This window comes from Gracilinanus agilis, chromosome 4, assembly GCF_016433145.1.
Source record: "Gracilinanus agilis isolate LMUSP501 chromosome 4, AgileGrace, whole genome shotgun sequence".
Taxonomy (NCBI): domain Eukaryota; kingdom Metazoa; phylum Chordata; class Mammalia; order Didelphimorphia; family Didelphidae; genus Gracilinanus; species Gracilinanus agilis.
In genome coordinates this window covers 502,159,018-502,177,912 of record NC_058133.1, presented here as the reverse complement: position 1 = coordinate 502,177,912, position 18,895 = coordinate 502,159,018, and the positions used below count along the sequence as shown (strand labels likewise).

Sequence of the window (18,895 nt, the reverse complement as noted above, 5' to 3'; positions counted from 1 at the left end):
GGAAAGGAGGGGGGGAGAGAGAGAGAAGAAACAGAGACAGAGAGACACAGAGAGAGAGAGGATGGTTGGAAAGGGGAGAGGAAGGGAGGAAAAGGGAGAGAGGGGAGGAAAGGAGAGAAAGGGAGAGGAGAGGAGAAGAGAGAAGAAGAGAAGAGAAGAAAAGAGGAGAGGAGAGGAGAGGACCATGGGATTCACAGGAAATACGAGATTTTTTCTGAAAAAAAAGTTTTTTGTACTCCGAGGAGTGTCTGGGTCTAAGTGCCATGAGGACAGAGATCATTCAGTACTAGTCAGAGAACAAAGAGATGGATGCAATCATTTTATGATGCTTGCTGAGGGATATTGTTTCTTGGCATGTCCCACACTGGTTTTCCCAATGTCAAAATCCTTATGTGACTGGGACACAGACAATAGAGGGTTCTGCTATTTTTCTCACACACCTCCCTTCCAGATATAGTGCCTAATATTTTCTTTTAAAATACTTTACTGATGCTTTTTTCCTTTTTTTAAAACATTTATTAATATTCATTTTTAACATGGTTACATGATTCATGCTCCTACTTTCCCCTTTGCCCCCCGCACTCCCCCCACACATGGCCGATGCACATTTCCACTGGTTTTGTCATGTGTCCTTGATCAAGACCTATTTCCAAATTGTTGGTAGTTGCATTGGTGTGGTAGTTTTGAGTCCACATCCCCAATCATGTCCGCCTCAACCCATGCATTCAAGCAGTTGTTTTTCTTCTGTGTTTCCACTCCTGCAGTCCTTCCTCTGAATGTGGGTAGCGTCTTTACCATAAATCCCTCAGAATTGTCCTGGGTCATTGCATTGCTGCTGGTACAGAGGTCCATTACATTCGATTTTACCATAGTATATCGTCTCTGTGTACAATGTTCTGGCTCTGCTCCTTTCACTTTGCATCAATTCCTGGAGGTCTTTCCAGTTCACATGGAATTCCTCCAGTTTATTATTCCTTTGAGCACAATAGTATTCCATCACCAGCATATACCACAATTTGTTCAGCCATTCCCCAATTGAAGGACATATCCTCATTTTTGAGTTCTTTGCCACCACAAAAAGTGCAGCTATAAATATTTTCATACAAGTCTGTTTATTTATGATATCTTTTGGGGACAAACCCAACAATGGTATGGCTGGATCACAGGGCAGGCATTCTTTTATAACCCTTTGAGCATAGCTCCAAATTGCCAGCCAGAATGGCTGGATCAGTTCACAACTCCACCAGCAATGCATTAATGTCCCAATTTTGCCACATCCCCTCCAGCACTCTCCCCTTCTTTCATTTTAGCCAATCTGCTAGGTGTGAGGTGATAGCTCAGAGTTGTTTTGATTTGCATTTCTCTAATTATTAGAGATTTAGAACACTTTCTCATGTGCTTATTGATACTTTTGATTTCTTTACTGAAATTTCTGAAAATTGCCTATTCATGTCTTTTGCCCATTTATCAATTGGGGAATGGCTTGATTTTTTATACAATTGATTTAACTCCTTGTATATTTGAGTAATTAGGCCCCTGTCAGAGTTTTTTATTATAAAGATTTTTTCCCAATTTGTTGTTTCCCTTCTGATTTTGACTACATTGTTTTTGTTTGTACAAAAGCTTTTTAGTTTAATATAATCAAAACCATTTAATTTACATTTTGTAATTTTCTCTAACTCTTGCTTGGTTTTAAAGTCTTTCCTTTCCCAGAGATCTGACAAGTATACTATTTTGTGTTCACATAACTTGTTTATAGTTTCCCTCTTTATATTCAAGTCATTCACCCATTCTGAATTTATCTTGGTGTAGGGTGTGAGGTGTTGATCTAAAACTAATCTCTCCCATATTGTTTTCCAAATTTCCCAGCAGTTTTTGTCAAATAGTGGATTCATGTCCCAAAAGTTGGGCTCTTTGGTTTTATCATACACTGTCTTGCTGATGTCATTTGCCCCAAGTCTATTCCACTGATCCTCCTCTCTATCTCTTAGCCAGTACCATATTGTTTTGATGACTGCTGCTTTATAGTATAGTTTAATATCTGGTACTGCCAGGCCCCCTTCCTTCACATTTTTTTCATTATTTCCCTTGATATTCTTGATCTTTTGTTATTCCAAATGAAATTTGTTATAGTTTTTTCTAATTCAGTAAAGAAGTTTTTTGGTAGTTTGATAGGTATGGCGCTAAATAGGTAAATTAATTTGGGTAGAATTGTCATTTTTATTATGTTAGCTCGACCTACCCATGAGCAATCAATGGCTTTCCAATTGTTTAGATTCAGTTTTATTTGTTTGGAAAGTGTTTTGTAGTTGTTTTTGTATAATTGCTGTGTTAGTTTTGGTAGATAGATTCCCAAGTATTTTATATTGTCTAGGGTGATTTTAAATGGTGTTTCTCTTTCTACCTCTTGCTGCTCTAGTGTGTTGGAAATGTATAGAAATGCTGATGATTTATGTGCATTTATTTTGTATCCTGCAACTTTGCTAAAGTTGTTGATTATTTCTACAAGCTTCTTAGTTGATTCTCTAGGATTTTTTAAGTAGACCATCATATCATCTGCAAAGAGTGATAGCTTAGTCTCCTCATTGCCTATTTTGATACCTTCAATTTCTTTTTCTTCTCTAATTGCAACTGCTAGTGTTTCTAGTACAATGTTAAATAATAGAGGTGATAATGGGCATCCTTGTTTCACTCCTGATCTTATTGGAAAGGCTTCTAATTTATCCCCATTGCATATGATGTTTGTTGATGGTTTTAGGTATATACTGTTTACTATTTTGAGGAAAGGCCCTTCTATCCCTATACTTTCTAGTGTTTTCAATGGGAATGTATATTGCATTTTGTCAAAGGCTTTTTCAGCATCTATTGAGATAATCATGTGATTTTTGTTTCTTAGACTGTTGATATGGTCAATTATGTGGATGGTTTTCCTAATGTTGAACCATCCTTGCATTCCTGGTATAAATCCCACCTGATCATGGTGGATGATCTTCTTAATTACTTGTTGGAGTCTCTTTTCTAATATTCTATTTAAGTTTTTTGCATCTATGTTCATTAGGGAGATTGGTCTGTAGTTTTCTTTCTCTGTTTTTGGTCTCCCTGGCTTTGGAATCAGTACCATATTTGTGTCATAAAAGGAATTTGGTAGGACTCCTCTTTTTTCCTTTTTTTAAAATGACACCTTAATTTTTTAGGATGCTCCTTCTGACACCCCTTTTAACAAGCTTAGTCACACCATTAACCCATCACTTTTTTGTAGAGAGGTGGCACACATACTTCCTTGCCTGCCCTCTGAAGTCACCATTGGCCCCTGCACAAATCAAAGTTTGGAAGTCTTATAACGCTTTCTCTACATTACTCTCACTTGGTTCTGCTTATTTCTCTCTATACTAATTCACAGAAGTCTCTCTGACTTCTTCATATTCTCTATTGCTTTCCTTCTAATTTTTTAAATTGATGAATTTTGTTCCTACAGCACTTTCATTTGTGTATATATATATATATATATATACATACACACACACACACACACACACACACACACACATATATATATATATATATATCCCTCTTACACAACCACTGAGTCATCCCTTATAATGGTTCTTTGTAAAGAAAATGCATGAAAAAGGGAGAAAAGAGTTTGGCATAGTGAGTCACCATATCTGAAAGTTGATGCAATGTGCTCTCACTTTTTATGGCAAGAAAATATTTCATGATATTGGTATAGAGGAAGCAGATGTGAGGACCTGGGTTCAAATCTGGACTTTGCCATTCACTAGCTATAAGATCTTGGGTGAGTTGCCTGACCTCAGTTTTGTCCATTATAAAATGAAGGGGTTGGACCAATGATTTCTGAGTTGTTTCCAGTTCTAAATCTATGATCCTACATCCCATAGTTTATCATATGATATCCTATAACATCATAGCCTGAATTTGTTCAGTCACTCCCTAATCATTAGGCACTTTTCTCCTTCCAGTTCTATGCAACTACAAAAATGCTGATATGACTATTTTTGTATGAAGGAGAACTTTCTCTCCATCTTTGACTTCCTTGGGCCATATACCTACGAGTATTCTGATGGAATCCAAGGGTATTTATAGTTTATTTATTTCTTTTAATATAATTCTAAGTTGTTTTCTGGAACCCTTAGGCCAATTCAGTGTCCTCGTGATCAAGATCCCCTAAATAGCTTCCTTCCCACAAGTGGTACTGGGAATTCACCTGTTTTCCCATAGGATTGCCAACATCTATCATTTTCATCTTTTGTCATCTTTCCCAATCTATCTTGGGAAAACAGGATGGTACAGTGGATAAAGCACAAGATTTGAAGTCGGTGGAGTAGGATGTGAAATCTGCCTCTGCTTTACAACCCTAGGCAAGTCATTTCATCCTTCTGGGTCTCAGTTTTCTTACCGGTAAAATGAGCAGGTTGACCTCAATGATGCCTAAGATTTCTTGAAATCTCTGATCCTATGATGGGTACAATATCGTTTTTGCACTTCTACTCTTATTAGTGAATTGAGACATTTAAAAAATGTGGTTACTGAGCTCTTGAATTTGTTGTTGTTGTTTTGAAAACCAATTGTTCACGTCTTTTGCTTGCTTTCTCTCTTTTTTTCTTAAACCCTTCTATCTTAGAATCAATATTAAGTATCAGTTCCAAAGCAGAAGAGAGGGAAGAGCAATGCAATTGGGGTTAAGTGACTTGCCTGGTGAGACACAGCTAGGAAGTACTGAGTTCAAATTTGAACCCAGGACCTCCCATCTACAAGCCTAGCTCTATCCACTGAACCATCTTGCTGCATTTTGATCACTTTTCTATTGGGGACTCTACTCTGGTTTCCTAGACCAAGGCCAAGAATCTCTTGTGAAGAGAACTTGGCTTAATTGTAACTTGTTCCCAGTGGTATTGACTTGCTGGCATATTATCTTCTAGTAGCAGAATTATTCACAGGGTCGGGGTAAGATATGCAGTCAGAGGACTGTGATGGCTCCCAGCCTGGGACTACATGCACAGAACCTGATGATCTTTTCCTTTGTCTAAAAGTATTGAGTTCACCAACTGACTTTCATGTATGTTATTTATTGTTCAGTCATTTCAGTCATGTCTTGACTCTTCATGACCCCATTAGAGATTTTTTGAATTTTGAGTTTCAAATTCTGTCCTTCCATTCCACCCTTCTCCAACCCATTGAGAAGGCAAGCAAAATTAGGTCAATTAATTATACATGCGAAATTATGAAAAAATACATTTTCATACTGGCCAGGAAGGAAGGAAACAAGAAAATTATACTTTAATTTGCACTCAGAATCCAGTTCTCTCTCTGGAGGTGAATAGCTTTTTTCATCATGTAATACGTAGAATTATCTCAGATCATTGTAAATCAGAGTAGTCAAGTCTTTCACAGTTCATTATCATCACATTTTTTTATTATGCACAATGATCTCCTGTTTCTGCTTTTGTTCATATAGGTCTTGCAGTACTTTTCTCCTCAAATCCATCCTTCTCCTCATTTCTTAGAGCACAATAGCACTCCATCACAAATATATGTCACAACTTGTTCAACCATTCTCTAATTCAACGGTCGGCAACCTTTTTGGTCATGAGAGCCATAAACACCTGTGGAAGGAGGAGGATGGAGGTGGAAGGTGCTGGAATATGGGGCGGGGGCTGAAGGGCCCCCTGGGGCACATCCTGGGGCTCTGCCCGGACTGGCAGGTCGGGAGTTGGAGCCAGATATGGCTCGAGAACCATACGTTGCTGACCCCTGCCCTAATTGATGAGCATTCTTTCAATTTTCTAGGTCAGTTGTTTTTCTGATGAGATATTTTACATTTTCTTCTTTTTTCATTCTTTTGACTGATATTTTGATGTCTCATGGAATCATCAGTTTATAGTTACTCAATTTCATTTTTTAAGGAATTATTTTCTTCAGTGAACTTCTGTAGCCTTTCCAATTTTGCCTATTCTGCTTTTTTGGAAATTCTGTTCTTCAGTGAATATTTATACCTCTTTCACCACTAGACCAATTCTGTTTTTTGAGGTGGTGTTACTTTTATCAGTATTTTTTGTGCCTCTTTTACCAAGCTGTTAATTCTCTTTTCATAATTTACTTGCATACTGTCATTCCTTTCCCCAATGTTTCCTCTACCACATTTATCTCTTTCTTTAACTCTTCCAGGAATTCTTATTGGGCTTTGCGTTCTTTAAGTTTTTGTTTGGACCTGTTTTTACATAGTTGTCTTTTGAGTTTATGCCTTCATCTTCCCTGCTACCATAATAGCTTTTTAATGGTTAATTCTTTTTTTGTTGTTGTTTGCTTATTTTTCTAGTATATTTCTTGATGTTGAACTTTATGGTAAAATTGAGATCTACTCACCTGGGTGTGGGAAGATATGGTACCAAGCTTTAGGATTTTTCATGCTGCTTTTTCAGAGCTAGTTTTTGGGGGTCTGTAGGTTTTCTGTGCTTCCAAGGTGGTATGATCCAGGGAGAGGAGTGATCACTGCCCTCCTGGAATGTGCTCTGGTTTTTATCCAGGAAGATGCCCTGTTCCCCTGCAGCCACAAATATTAGTACTCTTTTTGGTCCTGGAACTGTGACCAGCCCTTCTGTTCTCCTTCAGTCATAGGTGATAATACTCCTATTGGCCCTGGATCTGTGACCAGTGCCCCTACTCCCTTGTGACTGATCACAAGCACTACTCTCTCCCTGGAACTAAGACCCAGAACTGCGTATGGACAATGGAATTGCCAGTCAACACCAGCTGCACCCAGAACTAATAAAGGGTATTGTATAATTTCTTTCTGAATGGTAATCTGACCCCCTCACCACCTCTGGGCTGAGAGTTCCTGAAACTGCCAATGTCCCAAGTTTTCGTAAGTGGGAAAAATGTCTTCTTCTAAAATCTCATTGTCTCTGTAGCTCCAAAATTTGATTTAAAGAGTTATTTTGAAGTTCTTTTGAGGAGAAAGTTGGAAGAGTTCAGCTGGACTGTTGCCTATACTCTGTCATTTTGGCTCTCATCCTCCAAGTAAACACTGAACCATTAATTATTATGCTTTGAGTCTGGGCAGTTTACCAGTTCTAAATTCACCTACCCTTATCTAATTTACATCCCTCTCTGTTGTTCACAAGAATAGAAACTTTATCAAATGCTTAGATAAAATCTAGGGAAAGTATTTACAGTCTTCTGTTCTAATAGTCAAATTCTATCCAAAAAGGAAATAAGTCTAGTATAACCTATTCTTGATAAAATTATTTTGCCTCTTTGTGCTCATTGTTTCTTTTCCTAGATATTTATTAATCATCTCATTAATAGTGTTGTGAGGATTATTTAGGTATTAGTTTATATATAGTTAATGTGGACCTAGCAGGAAGGGCTGGAGAATTCCACATGGAATGGGGAAGCAGGAAGTGGCTGGCACTCTCTGAGAAGGACTCCATGGTGGGAGTTACAAGCAGTAACTGATTCCCTGGGAGACCTCAGAGCTTGTGGAGTTGCACCCTGATTCCCTAGGATCCTGGAGTGTGGTGAAGGTTGGAAGCAGAGGACATCTATACTGCATAACAGCACTGAGTAGGGAGTGATCTGTGATCTGGTGGATAGCTTGCAGGCTCCTCTCCCTACTGGGCTGCTTTGGACCATCAGTTCTGGAGGAATTGGTTCTTGGCTTCCTGAAAACATCTCTGGACTCTACTGTGAGGATTCCCACTCCAGGCCTGTTATTCTCTGGGTCCTGCCTGGCTTAGGTCTTAGTTTAGTGTAGTCAAGTCCTTCTCCTGCCCCTGTGGTCTGCCCTTAGCTTATTAGTGTAGAATCCCTTAACCCATCATTTATTATTGTTTCCCTCAATTAAAACTGTTATAAACTTTTACCTTTTGCCTGCTGGTTCCATAGGTCCTTGCCTAGGGGGCTGAGTGACTGTTGGCCTAACTGCCATTTCTGTTGACAGTTAACTCCTTGGTACTAAACCCTGGTCTCCCTATCCTGTTTGGTCCTGTCCATCAGTCATTCCTGTCTCTCTCACCCCAGTGTGAACTCACAAATAATAATAGTTAACATCCCTCCAAACCTCCATTACAATAAAGGGGCAGAGTCAAGATGGTGGCATAGTAGCTGGACCCTTCTAAATCTCCTTCCAACCAATCATTACAAAGAGTCTCAAAAAGACAGAAATCAAAATCAGATGAGTAAAGGGACTCTCCCACTGAATACAGCATTAAAGGTAGGCAGTGAATGGAAATTGCCATGCTATAAAAGGGAAAAAACTACACTAATCAAAGCACAAGCTGATCAATCCTCCCCCACACCATCTATCATGCCAGAGTTAGAGTGAGGGCTGGGAAAATCTCTAAATTCTCGGGGGCTGGCTGAAAACACCACAGACTTACCTCTGAGGGCAGTACTAAGCCTTGGCAGTGATCATTGGCCATAACCAAGGCATCAGGGACTGGAAAGATAGCCTCAGGGCAAAACACTTTAAAGTTCACACTAAACAAAGAACATCACAGATCTACCTGCCCTCACTAAGGCTTCTGACAGGGAAGGGAAGATGCTACCAAGACAAAGCCCTATGAGACAGAAGCTAAGAAAGCAACCACCACCAACATACAGGAACCCTAATCCACTAGTGGCAAAAGGAATAAGCAACAGCATAAAAAAGCTCTTTATCCTGTATAATTTCTATGGAGAAAAAGAGCAAAATACAGAAGCAACACAGAAAGTGAAAAACAAGCAAACACATCCAAACTTTCCCCCCAAAATGGAAATTGGTGATAAGCTCTGGAGGAACTCAAAAAAGAGTTCAAGAATCAAGTAAGAAAGAAAAAGGGAAAATGGAGAAAAGAAATGAAAGTAATAGAAAAAGAAAATAACAGCTTAAAAGACAAAATTGCTCATATGGAAAAAGTGGCACAGAAATCAAATGAAGTAATAAGCAATTTGGAGACCAGAATTGACCTGCTGGAAGCCATGAAAAGCAGGATAGACCAAACTGAAAAGGAAAATCAAAAGATCATAGCTGAAAATCAATCTTTAAAGACTAGAATTTGGCAAGTAGAGGCTAATGATCTCATGAGACAGCAAAATGATAACACAAAATCAAAACTAAAAGATAAAGCAAAATCAGAAGAATGAGAAAATAGAAGGAAGCATGCAATATATTATTGACCTGGAAAACAGATCCAGGAGAGACAATTTGAGAATTATTGGTCTACCTGAAAGCCTGGAACAAAAAAATTCTTGAAATCATATTACAAGAAATTATTCAAGAAAACTGTCCTGATATTCTTGAACAAGAGGGGAAAATAGATATTGAAAGAATCCATAGATCACTCCCTACATCTCATTAATAATAATAAAATCTTCCATTTCCCCAGAAATTGAAATCAAGCTTCTCAGATTATAATTTGTAGACACTATTCTCTTCCCATTTTTGGAGATTGGGACATGTACCTTTCTCTAATGTCAAAGCATCTTTCTTATTCCCCTAAGTCTGTATTTTTAAAAATTATTGATATCTTCTGTTTTTATGTCACATTCATTCCAAATAGATCTTTTCCTTCTCCCCTACTGAGGGAGCCATTACCTAAAACACAGAACAAGTAAATGGAGGAAGGAAAGTGGTTCAGCAAAACTAAACAATATATCAAGTGTGCCCAAGGCTACACCTAGCACACAAATGGCTAAGATTCAAACCCATGTCTTCAAAACTCCAAATGCTGGGTTCTTTCCCTTGTACCACAATGTCTAGCATTCTTGTTTCAGATCTGGGAAAAGTAAATCAGGTAACAACTATGTTGTTCTAGCAGTATAAAGATGGTCCTTATGTATATAACCTGGGAAATCAGCAAACCCTTGTTCCAACAGAATAACATACTCCTTGGCAAAAGGACTGGCTTAAGCGGATGTTCCATGGCTAGAACAAGAAGACAATGCCTGACTAGACCATACCTGCTGTCCACATTGAAGGTTTTCCTGGGACCTCCATCGGAGTGACTTGGAGATTTTTGCCATCATATAGTCCCATTTATTAGAACAAGAGCCATATCCAATAGATAAATAATCAGGGACAGCTAAGTGACTGAGTAAATAGGGAGCCAGATTCTTGAACTTCCTAGCTGTGTGACCCTGGGCAAATCATTTAAATCCCATTGCCTAGCCCTTACCACTCTTCTGCCTTGAAAATGATACTCAGTACTGATTCTAAGACAAAAGATAAAGGGTTTTTTTTTATAGACAAATAGTCAAAGGATATGAACAGACTACTCCCTAAAGAAGAAATATAAGCTACCAATGACCATGTTAGAAAACAACAACCACTTATAAATCACTAATAAGAAAAATGCAAATTAAAGCAACTTTGAGGTTCTACTTCATAGTCATCAAATTGGTAAAAATAACCAAAAAAGGAAAATGACAATAGTCACAAGGACTGTAGAAGTACAGGCACCTTCATGTATGATGTTATGAATTGGTCCAACCATTCTGGAAAGTGATTTATAACTATATCCCAAGATACTCATTTTGTCTGCCCTTTGACCCAGAGATACCATAAAGATATCAGAAAAATGGAAAGAATCCAATGAGAGAGATAGAGAATAAGGGAAAAGCTTTTGCAAAGGTTTGTGTTTGACTTTGCAGAGCTGGGTTGACTCACACACAGAACTGAATAGGAGAAATTCCAAAAAGAGTGGGGAAAGGATATAAAGAAACTCACAGAGACAATTGGGGGGAGTGTTCCTGTCTCCTTGAGAGTTTGGAGGGAGCACTTCCTGCTGTTGGTGACCTGACTTTCTGGGGGAAACCATTTTGCTCTGATCCTGGGATTCTTCCATCAACCATCTTATCTCCAAGAGAGAGATCCTATCCACTCAGATTTCTTCTGTTCCCATCAACCAGTTCCCGTGTTCCAGGAGCCCAAGAGATTTCATCTTGTTGAGATGAAGCCAACCAGTGCTCAGAGTCTGCCTGGAGATGTGGTTGAGGCCATATTTGACTGAGCCCACCAGGGGGACTTCATCATCTGCCTCACCCCTATCTATTCCTGCTGAACTATAATTCGTCCATCATCAATATTTGGAGGTCCAGTAGGTCAGGAAACTAGATAGGGTTTGGGGAGAGGGTTCTAGACAGTTAGAGTAGGACAGGGAGCCTCAAGATCAGAAGAGGGGTTCATGAGAGCCCCATAGATTGGAGGGAGGAGAATTAGAGACCTAGTGTTAGGGACTCCGCTCTCTGGCCCTCCATCCTTTCCCTGTGTTGAACTATTTTAATAAATCAAGCTACTATTTTTACAAGATTAATAGCAGTTAGATCGCATGTTACTGTCATTCCCGCGGAGAGGCCTATCAGATTGGCCTACTGCCTGTTACAGACAGACCAGAGTACTTTACTGGACTACCATCAGTCTAGGTCCAGTCTAGGTGAAATAGCCTTATTTCACCATGAAAACGAAAGTATTTCTAGAACTAGAAACAAAAGTGGGTGTCGATTAACTGGGGAGTGACTTGACAAGTTGTGATATTTGAATGTAAGAGATTATGATTGTGCCATTAGAAATGATGAGTGATGAAGTGATGAATTCAGAGAAACTTAGAAAGACATACCAGAACTGATGCAAAATGGTCTATTGTAAAAGATTTTGGGTGTCCTCTCATTGGAGGCCTTCAAGGAAAGGCTGAGTTCTTGTACTGAGTAGGAGGTTGGACTAGATGACTTGTAAATCCTTTCTAACTTTCTTGGCTTTGGTTTCTCCATTTGTAAAATAAAGATAATAATTGTTAGTGTTCTGGGCTGAATCAAGTTAGTAGGTTCATTGGAAGGAGGAAAAAAACCACTAATAATTGTTGTTGTTTAGTCATTTGGGGCATGTCCAACTCTTTGTGACCCCATTTGGGGTTTTTCTGGGCAAAGATACTGAAGTGGTTTGCCATTTCCTTTTCTAGTTCATTTTACAGATTAAGAAACTGAGGCAAACAGAGTGAAGTGACTTGCCTAAGGTCACCTAGCTAGTAAGTGTTTGAGGCCAGATTTGAACTCAGAAAGATATCTTCCTCACTCCAGGCCAAGTGCTCTATCCACTGGGCAACCTAGCTGCCTTACTAATAATTAAGCTCCAATGAAGAGTACGGTCCCTTTCCTTGTGGGACTACTCAAGCAAAGGATGAATCAATACTTGACTGTTGTAAATTCTAAAATGTAGAATGAATTGAATTGACAAGATGGCTCTTGAGGTCCCTTCCAGCTCTGAAATCTTGTGATTCTGAATTAATGAGCCAACATGAACAAAGAGACAATTTAACTAGTGTTCAATTTCCTCCTTTAGGGGTGTGTGTTTGTGTGTGTGTGTGTGTGTGTGTGTGTGTGTGTGTGTTTTCTAGGCAGTTATATAACTACTATGGTGGGTCATTGGGGTTAATAGCTATTTCTGGGGAAAGAGAAGTGAGCAAATATTAGGAGACCATAAGGTCATTTTGGACCAGTCCTGTGTCCAGTCTTCCAAAAAATCTAATGCAATTGTTTGCTTTTTTTTGAAGAAGTCTGGAATTCAGGAAAAGCTAGATCCTGGAGTCTTTGCCAGATCAGATTAAATCTTGGATATTTTATTCACTGCTGGGCCTCACACTGAAGAGGTTCCAGAGAAACCAAAGTGTGTCCAGAAGAAGGAGATCTTCTTGATGAGATGACTGGAAATTGCAATCATTGCAATTGGATCGAGTGCTGGATTGGGAGATGAAAAAGTGGGTTCAAATCCCACCTCGAAAACTTCCTCGCTGTGTGATATTGGCAAATCACAGTCAGAGATCTCTGAACCTCATCTCCTCATCAACAAAATAGTAATAATAATAGCATCTCTCTTATACTGAGAGACTCGGACGACACGATGTCTGTAAAATACTTGGCAAATCTCAGAGGGCTCTATAAATGTGAACTCTTTCTTATGTACACATAAGGGATTGTGTTTTTTCTACCTTACACTAGATGTTAACTGTTTACATAGGAGTTGGGGTTCCCCCTCCTCTGCCCCTGTATACATAGGAGTTGGGGTTCCCCCTCCTCTGCCCCATATTTGCAGGATAGACAGAAGAATCATAGGAGGTGGCGCCACAAGGGACCAGCAAAACCCAGGAACTTTTGAACTTCCCAGAGAAGGAAGAACCCAGACGTGGAAGCACATAAAGGGGGGAGGCTGATTGCAAGGAAAAGGTGGTGCTATCCTCAAAAGACCACAGTACCAGAGCAATTGGAGTTCTGGTCTGCCCATCCAGATGGTACCTGCCTCATTGGGCTCTGGGAATTAGTCATTGTATCTTCATGCCTACTTCAAGTCTCTCTCCCTTCTCTCTTCCCTTGGCTCGCTTCCTAACTGGCAAGTCTGTCCTTGTCTTTCCCCATCCAGTAAACTCTCTAATTCCTTCATAATAAAACAGGAAATGATGTTTGATTTTGAAAGCCTTTTGCCACCTGGGCCCTTCCTACTTTTCCAGTCTTCTTCCAATTTTCTCTCCTCTACTTATTTTGTGATCGACAGATACTGGCCTCTTTGTAGTTCCTCAAAGAAGATACTATCTTCCAATTTCATGCCTTTGCACTGACTGCCTCCCATCTCTGGAATTTTCTCCTTTCTTATCTCTGCTTCCTGGCTTTCCTGGCTTTCTTCAAGCTTCCACTAAAATCCTATCTTTTATTGGAAGCCTTTCCTGATCCCCAGTGCCTCCCCTCTCATTTATCTCTAATTCATCCTGTATACCTGCCTTATTTATACCTGCTGCTTTCCACCTTGTTTACCCTATTAAAATATGGGCTTTCTTTGTATCCCCAGCTTTTAGTGTAAAACTGGAACATAGTAGGTGCTTAATAAATGTTTGAAACTCTACGTCCTCTCTCCCTGCATCTTCACTACCCAGTGAATTGTTTGCTCTCAACAGTTTCTAGTTCTTTTAAAATTTGATTCATTTGGGGACAGCTAGGTAGCTCAGTGGATTGAGATGCCCAAGCCTGGAAATTCGGAGGTCCTGGATTCAAATGTGGCCTCAGGCATCTCCTAGCTACGTGACCTTAGGAAAGTCACTTAACCCCCAATGCCTAACCCTTACCACTCTTCTTCCTTAGAATCAATATTGATTCTAAGGGGAAGTTAAGGGTTAAAAAAATAGATTCATTTGTTGTTTGTATGTTTTTGTAATGGGTTTTGTCAACAGATAAAGATATACCAAGTTTTTATTGTTCTGAGTGTTTGCTATAGAGGAGACAATGCTATATAGCATTTTAAGGTTTGCAAAGTACCTTACAATTATTATCTTATTTGATCCTTATGACAATCCTGGAGGGTAGGTCCTATATTATCTCCATCTTATAGATGAGAAAACTGAGGCAATAAAGGTTAAGTCATTTGCTAGGGTCACATAGCTGGTAGTGTCTGAGGCCAAATTTGTGATCAGGACTTCCTGAGTCTAAGCCCAATGCTCTATCCACTGTGGCACGTAGCTGCCAAGTGGGATGTGAATTTAGGTCTCTGATTTCCAGGCCAATGTTCTTTCCATACTTTTCCTATAACCTTGTAGGCAGAGATTTGACCTCCTTCCCCATTCCTCACTCACCCCGGCTGGTTTCTCCCCTCCTCAGCAGTATAAGTAAGATACCTGCTACCCAGGGCAAATTCCAGGGCTGAAGTCAGGTGGAGACAGGTGGGGTGGGCTGGGAGACGATGGAGTGTGGATATATGTGGATGGACCTTTGGAGAGATCTTTGAGATGTGCCAGGACGCCAAGCATGGGGAATCCAGAAGACCACTGTGGTGATAAAGCACCCCTTCCCTATATTAGTGCTCTAGAACAAAGTCCCCTTCACCATGCCCTCGTTATAGCTCTGCGTCCCCCACGGGGGACAGACTTTTGCCTCCTTAGGTTGGTAGAATTACCCAGGGTTCTCCTGAGCCAGACTCAGTCCTAGGGTTCCCATTGGGCCCTAAAAGCCTAGCCGGGGGAGACAGCTAGAAGGGACTCGGGATTTGGAATCGGAGGACGGACCTGCATTTGGATCTTAGCTCTGTGTGCTCCTGGGTAAATCCTTCATGTATCTGGGCCGCAGGCTCCTCACCTGTGAAGTGGTTTTCTACCACAAGAAGAGCTAATATGAATAGTTTGGGCCTATAGGGGCCTTTTCTTTCAGGCTTTGATCGTATGGGACTTGTGCCCAACTCCCTCATTTTACAGAGAAAGAAGCTGAGATCCGGACAGGGGAAATAACTGCCCAGATGTTGCAATTAGTAGCAGGGATTGGATGTGAATCTGATTTTCCCCCACTCCAAACCCAGCCCCCTTTCTGGTCTCTGAAGAGGAAGCTGTGACTTGTCTCTGGAGGAGCCTTTGGGAAGTCATGATTTACACCCACAAAAAGTCTTAGAATTCCTGGTTTCCTTCAAAGCTCAGCTCCACCATCTTCTTCAGCCTCCAATACTTCCTGATCTCCTTCAGATGCCCCAGAAGCCTTCCCACCAAGGTTACCTGGTGTCTCTCCCAGGAGTTCTCTGGCTACAAGTATCTAGAGAGGTCTGGCTCCCACTTTTAAAAAAATTTATTTAATTAATTGATTTAGAATATTTTTTGGCTCCCACTTTTGATCTTTAGCTCCTCGAGGGCAATGCTGTTTCCCATTTGCCTTTGTATTTCTGCCGTCTAACAGAGCTGGTCCTTAAAAAGAACATTTTGTTGCATTTTATTGAGAAGTCTGTCTTCCCTTTCCTTTCGTCGTAAGAAGGCAGCTCAATGGGACAGCGAATACTGTTGTTGTCATTTAGTTGTTTTTCAGTTATGCCTGATTCTTCATGGCTCTATTTGGAGTTTTCTTGGCAAAGATACCAGAGTGGTTTGCCACCTCCTTCTCTAGCTCATTTTATAGATGAGGAAACCGAGGCAAACAAGGATAGATGATTTGCCCAGGGTCACCCAAATAGTAAGTGTCTGAGGCCAAATTTGACCTGGGTTCCAATCCTGCCTTGTTACCTGCTATCTGTTTCATCTTGGACAAATCACTTAAACCTTCTCAGCCTCCGTTTCCTTGCCTATCAAATGTGAACGATCATGATAACCCCTTCCTAATGTTCTTGTGATGAGATAACCTCTGTGAAGTATTTTACGAACCTTAAAGTGTCCTATAAATGCTACCTAAAACTATTATAGGATCATGAATCTAAAGCTGGAAGGGCCCCTGGGGCCATAGTCCAACCCCCTCATTTGTCAGATGAGGAAACTGAGTCTCGGAGAGGTGATACGATTTAGGATCTCAGCTCTAGAGCTGAAAGGGGTCTCTGGGCCAAACTTACTCATTTGACAGATGAGGAAACCTGGTGAGCAAATAGAAGAGTCAGCACACAAAGGCAGGTCCCCGAACCCCAGCTTCCTCCCTCTTTCCATGGTACCGTGTTTCAAAGGTGTCCCAGCGGAGGCCACACAGGTTTGAAGACCAACAAGATTTATTATAATACACGAGGTTACAACTTTAGTCCCAGAAGGAGGACCTCTGAGGCAGCCTCTGTAGAGTCAAAGACCTGCTGGACAAGTTTCCTCTCTTCTTGTCTCGGACCCAAACGCTTCAGGCCTATCTCTGGCAATGGGTCTCCGGCTCCACTGGGGCTGCTGAGCTGCTAAACAGGAAGCAAGACTGCCAATAGCCTCGAGTCCTTGGGTGTGGGCTCAAGTTTGAGTAGGGACCTTCTGGGATTTCAGGGAAGCCACGTATCTCTGAGTCCATTTTGCTTTGGGATCAGCACAGACTTTCTGTCCTCTTTTGGTGGTGAATCTATAAGTGGAAGAAAACAAAAACCCACCATCTTTTGACTACCTTCCCATCCTAGGTTCAACACCAAGGCGGCACGGCCTTAGCTTTGCAGTTTACAAATGCTTTGCTCATAATGGTCCTTTAGGGAGCTGTCCTGGATTTGCAGTCCTAAATCACCTATTCTTCCCAGGTCTCAGTTTCCCCTTCTGTAAAATGAAAGGGTTGGACTGGTCTAAGGTCTCTTCCACCTCGAGACTGATGATCTATGACTGCATTGCCATAGGAGGGTCCCCCATCCCTGCTCCATCCTACCCCCAAGCCTTCCCAGAATACATTCACTTTGCACATTGTATGAACAGAGATTTTGAACCTTTGGACTTCATCCCCCAGAAGTCCCTCAGTATTTCCCCAAATTCCCTTTAATCTCTCCTGTACCTCCACGTTTGCGTGGTCACGCTACTGTTTTATGAGTTCTGTACTCCTCTTCCTCTCTCCTCTCCACTAGCTCGGTCTGGGAGCCTTGCCTTTACTCTAGCTTTTTGTTTTAATAAATCTTATTAAATATAATCATTAGAGTATTGAATATTAATTTTAAAACAAAAAACAAAAATTAATTCAAAACTTTTTTAAAAACATACTTTAACCCTAACCCCAGAGGAAATAGTAGACCCCCTGCCACCTTCCTAGGAATAGCTGTAGTTTCTTGGAAATGCCCCCTAAGGACAGAGGCTAGATTGGGCTGCATCACTGATACACCCACCAGGCCTAAACTTAGAAAGATTAAGTGACTTGGGATCATAGGATTCTTATCCCCATTTTGCAGATATGGGAGCTTCTGCATAACAGAGGAACAGAGAAGGAATGTGACTTGCCCACTGTCACACAGCTAATCAATTTTGGAGATGGAATAGGAAAGAATGAGTCCATCAATGAGTCAGGCACACTAAGGCTGAGAGACACGCATCCTGCCTGAACATAAGGTTGCGTTCTCTCCTGCACCTCTGAACCCCCCGTTTCCCCATTCTCCAGGCCAGGAGAAATACTTACATGACAGCGGAGAGGGAGCAGCTGCTCTTGGTCACTTCAAAGGTCTGTACCAACTTCCAGGCGATGGGCCGAGGGCTGTACGTCTCACAGCAGTACCGGGGGATGTTACTGCCGTCTAAAAAACAAGTCAGACAGAGTCTGGAGATGTCCCATCTCCCCCCTTGGCGCTGGCACCCAGCCCTGCGAGGAGAGGAGCCTTACGTGTGGCAGCCTGCACTTTGGAGCAGAGGACACCGACCAAGAGGACACAGAGAACTAGCCGGGGAGCCTTCATGATTCTTCGGTGTCTGTTCCTTCAGTGTTCGCTGTCCCAGCTTGACAGCGTGCCTGAGGCTGAGATTCTTTTTATTAGGGAACGAGCTCCCTAAAGAGATTTCCTAAGAATTTTGTGGTTGAAAAAAGCATGAGGTGATTCCTTTCCCCGGCTTAGCTAAAGGGCTCCATCCCTTTCAGGTATGAGTGGCCAGCAGATTCCCCGAGTCAAAAAGAAGGCGTGGAAGTGGGCAAAGGGGAACCATATGCCAGAGCCAGTGCAAGTGCTGGGAATAAAAAGCATATGGTCTCGGGGCCCGTTTTCTCGGCTTCTTTGCAGTGCCATCCAGCATCCAAGCCAAAGGACTTTTGGAAGGCAATCGCAACTTCTGGAAAGCCCAGGATGGGGAGCCCTCATCAGTCCTTATTCAAAGCAGTCCCCCCAGCCTTGCCAGATTGTTTCAGAAGGCTTAAAGGTTTGTGTTTTGGATAGAACGATAGACTGGGCATCCAGAAGATCTGGCCTCTCGGTTCTGACAAGTACTAGCTGGGAGGCCCGTCTGAGCCTCTGAGGTTCCTTCCCAAAGTTCCCATGGGTCATGTCCTTGAGCAGAGAAACAGCATCATCAGGCGTGTGCCTTACGAAATGATTCTGGAAACTCTGGGCATGAAGGTCACTGAAGGGAGGGAGATCTGTTAGGAGCTTTTGCAATAGTTTGGGCAAGAGGGGATGCCACCTGAACTAGGTGCACATAGAGAGAAGGGGATATGTGTGGGAGAGAGGTTGCACAGATCAAATTGATGAGAC

The 18,895-nt window shown here is 41.3% G+C and overlaps 1 protein-coding gene across 1 annotated transcript; it reads right to left on the bottom strand.

The window, feature by feature from the left end:
• Nucleotides 1–16,501: 16,501 nt before the first annotated feature.
• Nucleotides 16,502–18,109, bottom strand: CCL26 (C-C motif chemokine ligand 26). Its single transcript, XM_044675629.1, has 4 exons — nucleotides 18,037–18,109; nucleotides 17,836–17,950; nucleotides 16,722–16,809; nucleotides 16,502–16,654 (listed from the first exon to the last, which is right to left on the bottom strand). The coding sequence occupies exons 1-4, from the start codon at nucleotides 18,107–18,109 to the stop codon at nucleotides 16,502–16,504; spliced, it is 429 nt and encodes a 142-aa protein (XP_044531564.1).
• Nucleotides 18,110–18,895: the final 786 nt, after the last annotated feature.